The sequence below is a fragment of the Dama dama genome, chromosome 11 (assembly GCF_033118175.1).
Source record: "Dama dama isolate Ldn47 chromosome 11, ASM3311817v1, whole genome shotgun sequence".
Lineage (NCBI taxonomy): Eukaryota > Metazoa > Chordata > Mammalia > Artiodactyla > Cervidae > Dama > Dama dama.
In genome coordinates this window covers 99,157,072-99,170,744 of record NC_083691.1, presented here as the reverse complement: position 1 = coordinate 99,170,744, position 13,673 = coordinate 99,157,072, and the positions used below count along the sequence as shown (strand labels likewise).

The 13,673-nt window shown below is 43.2% G+C and overlaps 1 protein-coding gene across 2 annotated transcripts in view; it reads left to right on the top strand.

The window, feature by feature from the left end:
• VWA3B (von Willebrand factor A domain containing 3B) overlaps positions 1-13,673 on the top strand; it is a 201,442-nt gene that overhangs the window by 59,822 nt on the left and 127,947 nt on the right. For both annotated transcript variants that reach the window (XM_061155967.1, XM_061155966.1), the window contains exon 8: positions 9,457-9,582. In XM_061155967.1, the coding sequence (XP_061011950.1) occupies positions 9,457-9,582 (126 nt within the window). The remainder of the gene's footprint in view (positions 1-9,456; positions 9,583-13,673) is intronic.

The window sequence follows — 13,673 nt, the reverse complement described above, 5'->3', positions numbered from 1 at the left end:
TTTCTCTACATTCTCACCAACACTCTTGTCTTTTTATAATAGCCATTTTAACAGATTTGCAGTGATATCTTGTGGTATTGATTTGTTTTTTCCTGATAATTAGTGATGTTGAGCTCCTTTTCATGTATCTCTTGACCGTTTGTATGTCTTCTCTGGAAAAATATCTATTCAAGTTGTTTGCCCATTTTAATTGGATTGTTTGTGTTTTTGCTATTAAGCTGTTTGAGTTCCTTTACATTTTCTATATTAACTCCTCCTAAGATAAAAGGTTGGTAAATATCTATTATACTTCCATTCTGTAGGTTGCCTTTTGTTTTACTGATAGTTTCTTTCTCTGTGCAGACAATTTTTAGTTTGATATAGCCCCACTTATTTATTTTTGCTTTTGTTGCTTGCTCTGTTGGTGTCATATCCCCCAAAATTGTTGCCAAAACCTGTATCAAGGGGCTTTTCCCCTATGTTTTCTTCTAGTAGTTTTACAGTTTCAAAATGTTTAACTTACTTATGTTTAAGCCTTTAATCCATTTAGAGTTGATTTGATGAGTGGCATAAGATAGAGGTCCAGTTTCATTCTACATGTGAATATTCAGTTTCCCCAGCACCATTTATTGAAGAGACTATAATTTTTCTATTGAGGGAGGATTCTTGGCTCCTTTTTCAGGTATTAGTTGATTTTATAGGCACAGACCTAGAGACTATCATACTTAGTGAAGTCAGAGAAAGACAAGTGTAATATGATATCACTTATATATGGAATCTAAAAATAGATACAAATGAACTTGTTTATAAAACAGAAATAGACTCATAGACATTGAAAACAAATTTGTGATTACCAAGAGGGAGAGGGTGGGGGAGGGATAAATAAGGAGTTTGGGATTAGGAGATACACATGACTATATGTAAAATAAATAAACAACAAAGACTTACTGTATAGCATAACTATATCTCAATTAAAAAAATATGGGAAAAAAGGAAACTCCATTGCAGTCCAGTGGTTAAGATGCTGAGCTGCCACTGCAGGGGGCGTGGGTTCAATCCCTGGTTGGGGAACTAAGATATCCCCCATGCTGTATAGTGTGGAAAAAAAAAAGGTGAGGGATTAAAAAAAAAAAAAAGAAGTAGAAAAGGAGTGAATTTCGGGTAATAGGAAAAGATGATGATTTTCTGAGTTTTTGTGTCCAATACACCTGGCAAAATGGTGTTAGGAAATCTGTTCGGCTCCACGGTATTGTTCTGAAGTCCAAAAATGGTGTGGCTGTAAAAGTTTGGCTGATTCTACCTTTGGAAACTAAACTTTTTTGTGTGTTGGTGAAGGAAAAATGCATGAAAGAAACTAGGTATTACAAAACCAAAATTTACTTATCTTAAGGTATGTTCTGGCTGTCTGGCTTAAGGAGAAAAAGCAACCAAGTCCTTATCCTTGGAAGACATTGTGATCTTGAATTAGATATTTAAAGTTTGCAGGCCCATCACTCAGACTTGGCATCACTTCTTTGTTTCTAAGCTGTAATTTAATTTAGAAGCACCGACTGGTGCCTGTTTGTGGTTTACTGAGAGCGGTTCTCTCAGAGGTCTCCTTCCTGCTCCTGAGAACTCAGTTTAATTCAATAGATGGAGCTGGAGCAGCTGCACTTCCAAAACTGTTGCCACATTACAGTTTACGAGACTGAGACTTTAATCATCTCCAAAGTCCTGCTCCTTCTAATGATGGTTTGCCTTGGATTTCTTATTAATACTGCTCTGAGACAGTCCTCTGGTTAATTAAGCACTTATTAAATGCCTTGTGTGTGCTTTGGAGTCTCAATAGGGGTGAGGAGGAAATTCAAAAGGAATAGAAGACAAAGTTCCTATTCAGGGAACCCCAAACTCTTAGGATATCAATTTTGCTTCCACTTGGTAACTTAATTTCCCATCCTAACTATAGGATCTCAGTTTAAGGTTTAAGAATTGCCCACCTACACTCAATCTTCTTCTTCCTTTAGGTCACACCTTCACCTGATAAATGAGAAGGTCTCGGTTCAGTTCAGTTGCTCAGTCATGTCCAGCTCATTGCCACCCCATGGACTGCAGCATGCCAGGCTTCCCTGTCCATCAGCAACTGCTGGAGTTTGCTCAAATTCATGTCCATCAAGTCGGTGATGCCATCCAGCCATCTCATTCTCTGTCATCCCCTTCTCCTCCTGCCCTCAATCTTTCCCAGCAGCAGGGTCTTTTCAAATGAGTCAGCTCTTCGCATCAGGTGGCCAAAGGATTGGAGTTTCAGTTTTCAGCATCAGTCCTTCCCATGAATATTCAGGACTGATCTCCTTTAGGATTGACTGATTTGATCTCCTTGCAGTCCAAGGGACTCTCAAGAGTCTCCTCCAACATCATAGTTCAAAAGCATCAGTTATTTGGTGCTCAGCTTTGTTTATGGTTCAACTCTCACATCCGTACATGACTACTGGAAAAACCATTGCTTTGACCAGATGGACCTTTGTTGGTAAAGTAATGTCTCCATTTTTTAATATGCTGTCTAGGTTTGTTATAGCTTTTATTCCAAGGAGCAAGTGTCTTTTAATTTCATGGCTGCAGTCACCATCTGCAGTGATTTTGGAGCCCAGAAAAATAAAGTCAGTCACTGTTTCCACTGTTTCCCCATCTATTTGCTATGAAGTGATGGGGCCGGAGGCCATGATCTTAGTTTTATGAATGTTGAGTTTTAAGCCAACTTTTTCGCTCTCCTCTTTCACTTTCATCAAGAGGCTCTTTAGTTCTTCTTCACTTTCTGCCATAAGGGTGGTGTCATCTGCATATCTGAAGTTATTGATATTTCTCCTGGCAATCTTGATTCCAGCTTGTGCTTCCTCCAGCCCAGCATTTCTCATGATGTACTCAGGAAGCAACTGCTAGAACTGGACATGGAACAACAGACTGGTTCCAAATAGGAAAAGGAGTACGTCAAGGCTGTATATTGTCACCTGCTTATTTAACTTATATACAGAGTACATCATGAGAAACACTGGGCTGGAAGAAGCACAAGCTGGAATCAAGATTGCTGGGAGAAATATCAATAACCTCAGATATGCAGATGACACCACCCTTATGGCAGAAAGTGAAGAGGAACTAAAAAGCCTCTTGATGAAAGTGAAAGAGGAGAGTGAAAAAGTTGGCTTAAAGCTCAGCATTCAGAAAACTAAGATCATGGCATCTGGTCCCATCACTTCATGGGAAATAGATGCGGAAACAGTGGAAACAGTGGCAGACTTTATTTTTGGGGGCTCGAAAATCACTGCAGATGGTGACTGCAGCCATGAAATTAAAAGACACTTACTCCTTGAAAGGAAGGTTATGACCAACCTAGATAGCATATTTAAAAGCAGAGACATTACTTTGCCAACAAAGGTCCATCTAGTCAAGGCTATGGTTTTTCCAGTAGTCATGTATGGATGTGAGAATTGGATGGTGAAGAAAGCTGAGCGCTGAAGAATTGATACTTTTGAACTGTGGTGTTGGAGAAGACTCTTGAGAGTCCCTTGGACTGCAAGGAGATCCAACCAGTCCATCCTAAAGGATATCAGTCCTGGGTGTTCATTGGAAGGACTGATGTTGAAGCTGAAACTCCAATCCTTTGGCCACCTGATGCGAAGAGCTGATTCATTTGAAAAGACCCTGCTGCTGGGAAAGATTGAGGGCAGGAGGAGAAGGGGATGACAGAGGATGAGATGGTTGGATGGCATCACCAACTCAATGGACATGGGTTTGGGTAAACTCCGGGAGTTGGTGATGGACAGGGAGGCCTGGCGTGCTGCAGTTCATGGGGTCGCAAAGAGTCAGACATGACTGAGTGACTGAACTGAACTGAATTAGTGGTTAATTTCCATAGGGCGAGGCTGAGCAAAATATTTTAATATGTAATTTAACACAAGGAACTGCGAATTTTCCCATTATAACAAAAGCTAACAATTTCGCCACTTTCAATCCCTTTATAGATGTAATATGTCCCCTTTTATCAGATCCATATTATAATTTTACATCTCTTGGAATTTTAATTACCTCATTGTTTATTATTATTTTTAAATGATTCATCACTTTCTGAAAAGAGATGTGCCGTGTTTTCCTGAAAGTTCGGCCTTTGAGAGTCACCTTCAGCTTTTTTATATCCTTAAAGCTGAGTAGGCATTTAGGGCTCAGGCAGTCCACCCAGGGGTGCCAGTTCCTCCCCCAAGAGCCCTGGCCATGGGGAAAGGGCCGCACACTTAACGAGCTCACAGTCCGACCCAGGGGGTGGTCTGGGATTCACAGTTGCTGAGAGTGGTTTTAATTTAATTTAATCACCTTTCTCCTCCTGCCCCTGGTATTGCTAACATTTCAGATATTGGAGGGAGAGGTGAGCCTTTCCTTGCTGCGGCATGAAGATCTAAAAGTAAACAGCTTACTACTTTAGGGAATGTCACTGTCAATATCCAGTACACCTAGGGCATAGCCATATGCTCAAATGATATGTCTGTTATATACCATTCAGAAGAGTTTCTTGTATGATTAGGGGCTGTCAGTTATGAGATAGTGCAATTCCTTGAGGAAAGAACATGTTAGATACTTGGTCATTGTTTCTTCATAAAAAAAATGAAAGGAGGAAGGATAGGAATTCTTACTGGAAACTCTGGATCTTGTGCTGAGTGCCTTGGAGGATAAAAAGACAGAAGAGATGTTGTGCCTTGTAAACAGAACCTGTAATCCAACTCTGCAGGCTGATACCATAGAAAAGCTGTAGATGACAGCTCTCGGCCCCAGGATGGCCCTGGACACAGTGCTGAGTGGTGAGCTGTGTTGTTAGCAGCTGCTTACTAAAAATAAAGCCTTGTGTTTGTGAAGGATTGACTTAAATTAGCCTGGATTCGAGGTCTGGATACACTAATTCACCATCTCTGCCCGATGCTTCTCTGTGCTCTTTGGAAGTGGAGGTTGACATGCCAGGCAGCCAGGAATTGCATATGGCTCCAGCCTGTCTAATGGCGTGCGGCCTGAGAGTGTGTCCTGGCAGCAAAAGCACCGAGAGCTGCGGTTGTGGCTGGGTAGTTTCATGGGAGTTAAGAAGGGGCAGAAGGCAGATGGCCGTTTCATGGAGAGGCTGGGCAAAGCTTGATGATGGAATCAGGCCGGTGCCTTGATTGAAGGGAGGGGTTGGGTAAGTGCAGTGGTGGGCTATGAGCCCCCGATTGGGAGCACAGGGTAGATGCAGGGGCCCTGGAGAGCTGGGAGGACAGTGCTCTGGCCGGGTTCATGGTGGCAAACTATTAGAAGGGATGTACTGGGGGACCTTGAGCCCTGGACTTAAATGCCAGCTCGGGGAGCAGGGCCCTGCTCACTTGACAGTGTCCACTCACCATGTATACTAAGTGCTCAATGAGTATTTGCCAAATGAATAGAATAATGGGAACTTCCCTGGTGTCCAGTAGTTAAGAGTCGCCTGCCAATGCAGGGGACACGGGTTCAATCCCTGGTCCGGGAAGATTCCATATGCCATGGAACAACTAAGCCCATGTGCCCCAGTTACTGGGCCTGTGCTCTGCAACTGGAGAAGCTACTGCAGTGAGAAGCCCGCACACTGCAACTGGAGAAAGCCTGCATACGGCAATGAAGACCGAGCACAGTCAAAAATAATTTAATTAATTAAATTTAAAAAGATTAATGAATTGGACTCTGACAACTGGACTTTATGCTGCAGGTGAGACAAGGAAGTTTAACAGGGAGATGGTGTTTGGTGGTAGGTACTCTGTGGGCTCTTCCCCTGGTAACGTCAAAACATACCTGACCTGGGTCTCATTCATATGTTGAACTAACCAGTCTGAAAAGTCTGTACCGGGTACAAATGACAAACAGCAGCTTGATGTGACCCCAGCTCCAACTGGTGTCAGCATTCTGGGAGCCTTCAAGTTGTTGCCACAAGGCCTAGGGGGATGTCAGACGTTGGTGAGGGGAGAGAGTCCTTTGGACTGGAGGGTCTTTAGGTCACCTTAGTGTCTCTATGAGGAACGGTACCCTGTTGCCGTGCATGACAGGTCTCTAGATGGCTTATACCTTGATGGTCAGGATCCGTTGTGGTTTCGTCTCCTCTCTGATTTGACCTGGAGAATTTCAAACTCACAGAGCTTTCTGAATACTGAAATTTCTTGTGTCTCATCCTCCACACTCTTCTATTTTCAGTGGGGCTGTCTCCTTGGCTGCAGCTGTTTTGATTTTCCATCTAAGTTCCTTAGAAGTGACCCAGATAAAAATGATCTCTCTTTCTGACTGCCTATAGGATAACTTGAAATAAAACCTCTACCTTCTGGGGACTTCCCTGGTGGTCCAGTGGCTAAGACTCTGAGTTCCCAGTGCAGGGGTTCTGGCTTTGATCCCTGGTCAAGGAACTAGATCCCACATGCTGCAACTAAGACCCAGCACAGCCAAATAAATAAATATTTTTTAAAGTCATAAAAAAAACCCTCTACCTTCTTTCTAAGTTAGGCTTTTTATTGCCTGTGTTTTTTTTTTTTTTTTCTTGTCTACTAGTTGGTTTTGTTTCATTCTGTTTGTTTTTAAAGCAAACCTCGTTAAATGGGTAGGTTTTTAATATATAATTCTACTTGTTTATTTTATTTTTGGCTGTGCTGGGTCTTTGTTACTGCTCTGGCTTGTTCCTAGCTGTGGTGAGCAGGGGCTCCTCTCTAGCTGCAGTGCGCAGGCTTCTCATTTCAGTGGCTCGTCTTTGTTGCAGAGCACAGGGCTGTAGGGCTCGTGGGCTTCCGTAGTTGTGGCACATGGGCTCAGTGGTGGGGGCTCCCAGGCTCTGGAGCACAGAGCAGTTAAGGTACGCGGGCTTAGTACTCCCCAGCATGTGAAATCTTCCTGGATCAGGGATCGAACCCGTGTCTTCCTCATTGGTGGGCGGATTCTTTATCACTGAACCACCAGGGAGGCCCTAGGTGGGTCGTTCTGAGTTGTTTTGTTTCCCGATCCCCAGTGTAGGAATGTGTAGCTGCCTAATTCTAACGACTCAGTGACTCCTTGCTCAGGGGAGCACATCCCAGCTCACTGCTGCCCCTTAAACATACTTTCTTGTCCTTGGATCAGTGAGTGGCTACTGTATTTCCTTGGAAGCTTTTCCTTTGATGCTGAAGGAGTGGTCCGCTTCTTGACATATCATTGACAAGCCTGGGGAAAATGGAAAGCCTTGACTCATTTGAGGCTCTTAATGAGAGAAGTCTGCTACTTAACACGTCTAGGCTGAAGCAAGCAGCTGGAAGTCAGCTTTGCTGTCACAGGGTCAGAAAGTCCTGTGGGCTCCAGGTTTGCAGTTGGCAGCAGCCTGCGATATTTTTGGAGTTCCCAGTGTGGAGCTGGGCACTCATCACATTTCACTCCTGGGGCTGTTGATGGCTGCAGAGCACTGGTGGCTATCCATCTCTGTCAGGGATTGTCACTTGCTTCTTAATGAATATGGCTATTAATACTGTCTCACTCACTCAATCCTTCAGGAGGGCAAAGCTCTAGTGTCCCTCAACTTCACCATGCCCTTCTGGACTACATTTTAAGAGTCAGGAACATTGACTCTGGTCTGCCCCAGTCTGTCCTAGTGGTTTAAGGTCAGTCTTTTGGGGGTGGATAAATCTCCTGTGTCATCTCCTAGACCTGATGGTGGTCCTTCATTCTCTGTGGTTGTGGGATCTCAGGCATCTATGGACTGTTAAATGGGATGCCATCAGCAGCTGGGGGAGGGGCTGCAGGGTCCTCTATAAACCAGTCATCCCCATTCCAGGACAACTAGTCAGGGTGCTGAGTTGGTACAGTCACATCAACTTGGATTTGATACCCTGCTCTTCCACTTTTGACCTTGGTATGAGCTTAGACAACTAACTCTGCCTCCATTTACACAATCGTGAAACAGAAATAGGAATAGAATTTGCCTGCAGAGTTGTCGTGAAGAGAGATGAAAAAATGTTTAGAAGGCCCTAAGCACAATGCCAGGCACATAGCAGGTACTCTGAAAAGGTATTTATCATTAGAGAATTGGGACTCAGCTTACTTAAGTAAAAGCATCAGTGTTCTCTGAGCCAACTGCATACAGTCTGTGAAATAGATTTGTTGTGTATGGGGTTTTTTTTGGATAAAGTTTTTTGAAATGGAATCTTTAAAACTAGAGAATACATCTGCTGAATTCTTATCTACACAACCTTTTAGAAGAACCCCAGAGCAGAGACTCCCCTGTAGCCCCCACGATGCCTTAAGTGGTGCCAGGTGGTGGCTGGGCCCACAGATGCCACTGAAAATGGGTGAGTGGCATCTGCCAAGTGTGGTTGCCTGTTGGAGTTGCTGCTGACCTCGTATGCACAGCAGACAAGGTGGAGAGAACTGTAGGTAGAGAGAACTGTAGCTGTAAGAAATGCCCACATGCTCTTTTTTTTTTTAAGATTTTTTTTATGTGGACCATTTTTAAAGTTTTTATTGAATTTGTTACAATATTGCCTCTGTTTTACATTTTGGTGTTTTGATTCCAAGGCATGTGGGATCTTAACTCCCCAAAATCGAACCCACACCCACTCCATTGGAAGGTGAGGTCTAAACCACTGGACCACTGGGGAAGTCCCACCCACCTGCTCTTCTTGGCATCTTGCAAAACTATATGATGATATCACCACCAGCATATTGATATTAATGCTGTCAATATGCTGCCCCAGGTTCCCTCGTGTTGCACTTTTATAGTCACACCCGTCTCCCTCCTGCTCCTACACCATCTTTAACCTCTCAAACTACTCACATGTTAGAGCCAGGATCTTAGTGGAGGCAAAGCTTCTATCCCAGCATTGGACCTCTTACCCATGGGATGAACTTTGATTGACTGAATGATTGATTGCTACAATGATATAAATGTCTATATTTAATTTAGCCATATCATTAAAAAAAAAAAAAAGACACACAGCCAAACCAAACCCTTAACTGAGACAGCAGAGTTCCAGAAAATGAGGCCAAAGAATTGTTAGTACATTAGGGAAAAATACCAAGTTGTGAAGGTGGTCTCAGAAGAGCAGAAAGTCTCAACTTGGTCAAGAGGTGAGGGGTATTGCTTTCATAGACCGTTGAGTTTCCCTGCCCCACAGTGATAACTCTGGCTTTCATTGGATGCTTTTTGAATATTTTTACTCTTTATTTTATTTGAGTGTTATCAATAAACTCATCTTAAAATATATTGGCTGCTACAAATATTTCCTTTATGAGGACTTATTGCATCCTAAAGTCTGCATTTATGATTTCTTGAGATGACAGCATTTTCTTAGGGATTTCACTTCTGAATCTCAGAAAGAATTAGTGGGAAAAATGGAATTTGATGTTCAGAAATATTCTAGAAACTTGGCCAGGGTGTGCCAGGCCTGCTCAGACCATCAGAGGGTTCTGGAGCCTCCTGCAGTCACTTGCTCACGTGGGTTTCCCTTTCAGGAGCTGGGGTCAGAGAAGATGTGTTTCTCATCTGGAGGGAGATGGAGGAAGCTGGCAGCACATTGGCCCAGATCCAGAGGCTGGTGGCCGAGACTCCCAAGACCAGTGTGGCCACAACAGACCATGGTGGGTGCTGTTGACAGGCAGGAGTGTGAAAGAGTCAATACTGAGTTGTAACTGCTACTGATCAGGGATTGGGACTGTTTCCAGGTTCCTTACCAAGGAGAGCTCCTTAGTCCAGCTGGCAGGAGCTCCTGAGGGGACTCTCCAGAGCTCTGTTGTGTGTGTGTCTGTGTATGCATGCACATATGTGTGTCTATTGGTTGTCAAAGCAAAACCAGAGACGGACAGCCAAATCGTTAAAAAAAACAAGGTTCTATTCAGGGACTATTGCAAGAAGGGAAAAGAGACCTCAGTATGAAAGTGGAATCAGTTATTAATAAACATGAGCAAGTGGGGATTTGCACCCAAGGAGCAGGGTGGAGGGCTGCTGGATGGAAAATTACTGAGAAGAACATCAGGGATCAAAGGGGGTTTCTGGCTAAACCTATCTGACAGGATTCTTGCTGAAAGTAGGTTGAGGTGATCAGACATCACCTGGGCGACAATTGGGTATGAGGAATTTTTCTCAGATATGGAGAGTGAGGGATTCTGGATAAACTATCTTAACAGGATTTTTGCTAAAATTGGGCGATGCAAAGACAAACATAGAAGACCATGGGTCAAGAGCCAGCTGAAAAGAGGATTCAGAGGAGCCTGAGTTTGGAGTGAGAAATATGGTTGTAAATACCAGTTCCATCGTTAGATTAACCTGACTGCCTCTTTGAACCTTTGGTTATTCATCTGTTAAATAATTATAATACTGGTCTTGAGAAATTCTTGTAAAAATTAAGATAAATGATGCATGCTTTGCACCAAGGAGGTTCTTGGTAACTGTTACCTCAATCTTTTCTCTTTCACATTTAGGGCAATAAGTATACTGATTCTCATCCCTGAGTTCTTGAGTTAGTAAAGGATTTTCCTCTGTAGTCACTAGTTTCATTTAGGGCACAGCTAGTAATGATAGTAGTTAGTACATACCTTAAATGTTAGGCACTGTTCTGAATTCTTCATAGGTATTAGCTCATTTCATCGTTGCTACAATCTTACAAGATAGATGCTGCTATTATCTCCATTTAAGGCTAAATAACTTGCTCAAGGCCACACTAGAACTAACGAAGCCAGGATTCAAAACTGAGTTCCTCATTAAGAATACTGATGTCCGGCTCCAAACACAGACATTCTGATTTAATCCATAAAAGATGAAATCTGGACACTGGGGGTTTTTTTCTCTCTCAGTCTGGACACTGGGAGTTTTGAGAGCTCCCCAGGCAATGCCATTGTGCAACAAAATCTGGGAACCTCTGCCATGCTATATTGCTCCTGGTACCCTGCCTATGTTACAGAGGCATCTGTGAGGGAAGAGAGCAAGGAGGCCAGGCTGGCTGGGGGCACAGATGCAGCTGAAGAGGAGAAATGGGGAAGGGGACATGAGTAGAAGGAGGAAGGGGTGGAAGGCAGAAGTGAGCTTGCACTGTATGGCTTGATAAAATCCTGGTGACACTGACTTTTCCCCGTGAGTGGGTGTCCTGACTTGGGTCTGGAGTGGCAGCAGTGACAGTTGCTTTGCAAGGACCAGCTTTCTGGGGGTTTCCAAGGAGGGACCCAATCAGGCTAGTCCGGAGGGACTGCTCACTTGTAGGGATACCTCTTCCTCCCCAAAAGGTAATCTTAGAGTCAAATACTCAGAGAGTCCTCTGTCATCCTGAGAGAAGAATGAAAATGAAACAGGGGACCTGGAATAAGGTGTTTGTTTTGGGGAGCACTATGTGTCTCCCTCAAATTCAGATGTTGAAGCAATAACCCCAATGTGTCTGTATTTGGAGATAGGGCCTTCAAGGAGGAAATTAAAGGTAAATGAGATCATAAGGGTGAGGCCCTAATCTAAGAGAACTGGTGTCCTAATTAGAAGAGAAAGAGACACAGGAGACCTCTGTCACTTCACACATCACATAAAGTCAAAGCTACATGAGGACTCAGCCAGAAGGTTGCCATCCACAAGCCTGGAGGAGATGCTTCACCAGAAACCAGACCTGTAGGCACCTTGATCTTGGACTTCCAGCCTCCAGAAGTGTGAGAAGATAAATTTCTGTTTAAGTCACCTAGTCTGAAGCATTTTATGGCATCTTGAGCAAACTAATACAGGGAATAGTTAAGCTTGGGGTACTCTTGAGGGTAACAACGTTTTTAGATATTGTTTCTAAAGGAAACAGAAGGGTTGGCCTCTGTAATCTTTAGAGGGATATATTGTCACCCCTTTGTTTCAATCTAATACACATAAACACATACCCAGAATTAAAAACCAAAATGACATCAAGCATAAATTTTCAAGATGCTTTTTGTGTACCATTTCTATTTAAAAAGGAAAATTTGGATACCTAAATTTCCACTGTTGGATACCCATGGAAGCTTTTGTAACCTTGCTTTGGCCGCAGAGACTGACTTGCTCCTGTTGCCATCCACAACCCAGTGTTATTGAGGCAAATGCTGTGTCAGCCAAGACCTTGTGTCTGCTTCGTGTGAAGGTAGTGGCCTTTCCCATGTTTAGCTGCCAGGGCCTGTGGGTCAGAGGAGATCGGGTAGTCATCTGGAGAGGGGAAGGGTCAGAATGGAGGAGATCAGGTAGACTGTCATTACAAGTGGAACCTTCCTGTGTATTAAACAAAGACTCCCTTCCTGAACATGGCAGCCCCTCACCTGCCCCCCAGGCTAGGTGCACTGGTTCAGGGACCAGCTGGCACCTATAACCATAGGCTCAGAAGGGCAGTTTCTGGCGGGGATGACTCATCAGCCTGATGCCTGGAGTGAGAAGATGGTGAGGCCACACACACTCTGGCTGTTGGTAATTTTGACCTCTTTTTAATTATCAAGAGTGGTACATGAGAATTCCCTGAGGGAAACAGAAACTGACCAAAACACACAAAGCATTGGTTTTTAAAGACACCGGATACCAAGTATCAAAGGCCAGAGATCCCTGAGAGATACAGGAAAATCCAGGGTAAACTCTGATTGTCTCAGCCTAATGCTTTGCCATGGTGTAAGAAGAAGGAGCACAGAAAACTTCCAAGGTTGGGAGATAGAGCTAAGGATCCAGGGAGATCAAGATATCTAGATTTCACAAGACAAAGTAACACAGAGAGAACTCTGGAAATCTGCCAAGAGTCCTTCTTGTGATTTCTGCTTCTCCTGATCATTCTGTGAGGAAATTACCCAAGGCTGGGAAAGATCCACTGGAAAGAGTTAGAAAGGAAGGGTTTAGAGCTCATGTAGGGTGAAGAAGAATGCCTGTTTTCAGCAGCCCATTTGGAAAAATTTATGTCATAGAGCACTGGGTGGACTGCTTGGGAAGGCCGTACCTCAGTCATGGGAAATGATTGGCCCTAAACAGCTCTGAGCCCTCCTGAGTAAGCATCAAAGCACGACACGAAAGGAGAGAATTCTTTATGTATAACTTAACGGCATCTCAGAACAAAGCTCAAGAAGATTTATAAGAATATAAAAGCATCCAGTATCCAACTAGGTAAAACTCACAATGACTGGCATCTGATCAAAGATTACTAGGCATGAAAAGAAGGCTGTGCCCCTTGCTAATCAATCAACATTGACACAGATGTTAGAATTGACAGAAGAAGACAGTAATTATAACTGTATTCCTATATTCAAAAAGCTAAGTAGAGGCAGGTAAGTATTTTTGAAAAAATACATGCTGAACTTTTACAGATGAAAACTTTTAGGCAAGAAAATATCTTAGGTGAAAACATGCTGAACAAAATCAATGGCAGATTAGACACTGCAGGAAAGAATATGGGTGATCTTAAAGACATAGCAAGAGAAACTATTCAAAATGAGACACAGAGAAAAATAACAAGAATAAATAACAAAAACAAAGAATAAACAGAAGAGCATCAATGAATGTAGATGGAATTCCTGAGGAGAGGGCAGAAGGTGGAACAGAAAAATATTTGGAGAAACAAAGATTGAAAAGTTTCCAAATTTGATGAAAATTATAACTTAGAGATCCAAGGAATTCAAGGAATGTCAAGTACAAGAAAATGAGAGAAACTGTACCAAAGAACATCACAATCAATTTGCTCAAAACCACTGATAAGGAGAAAATC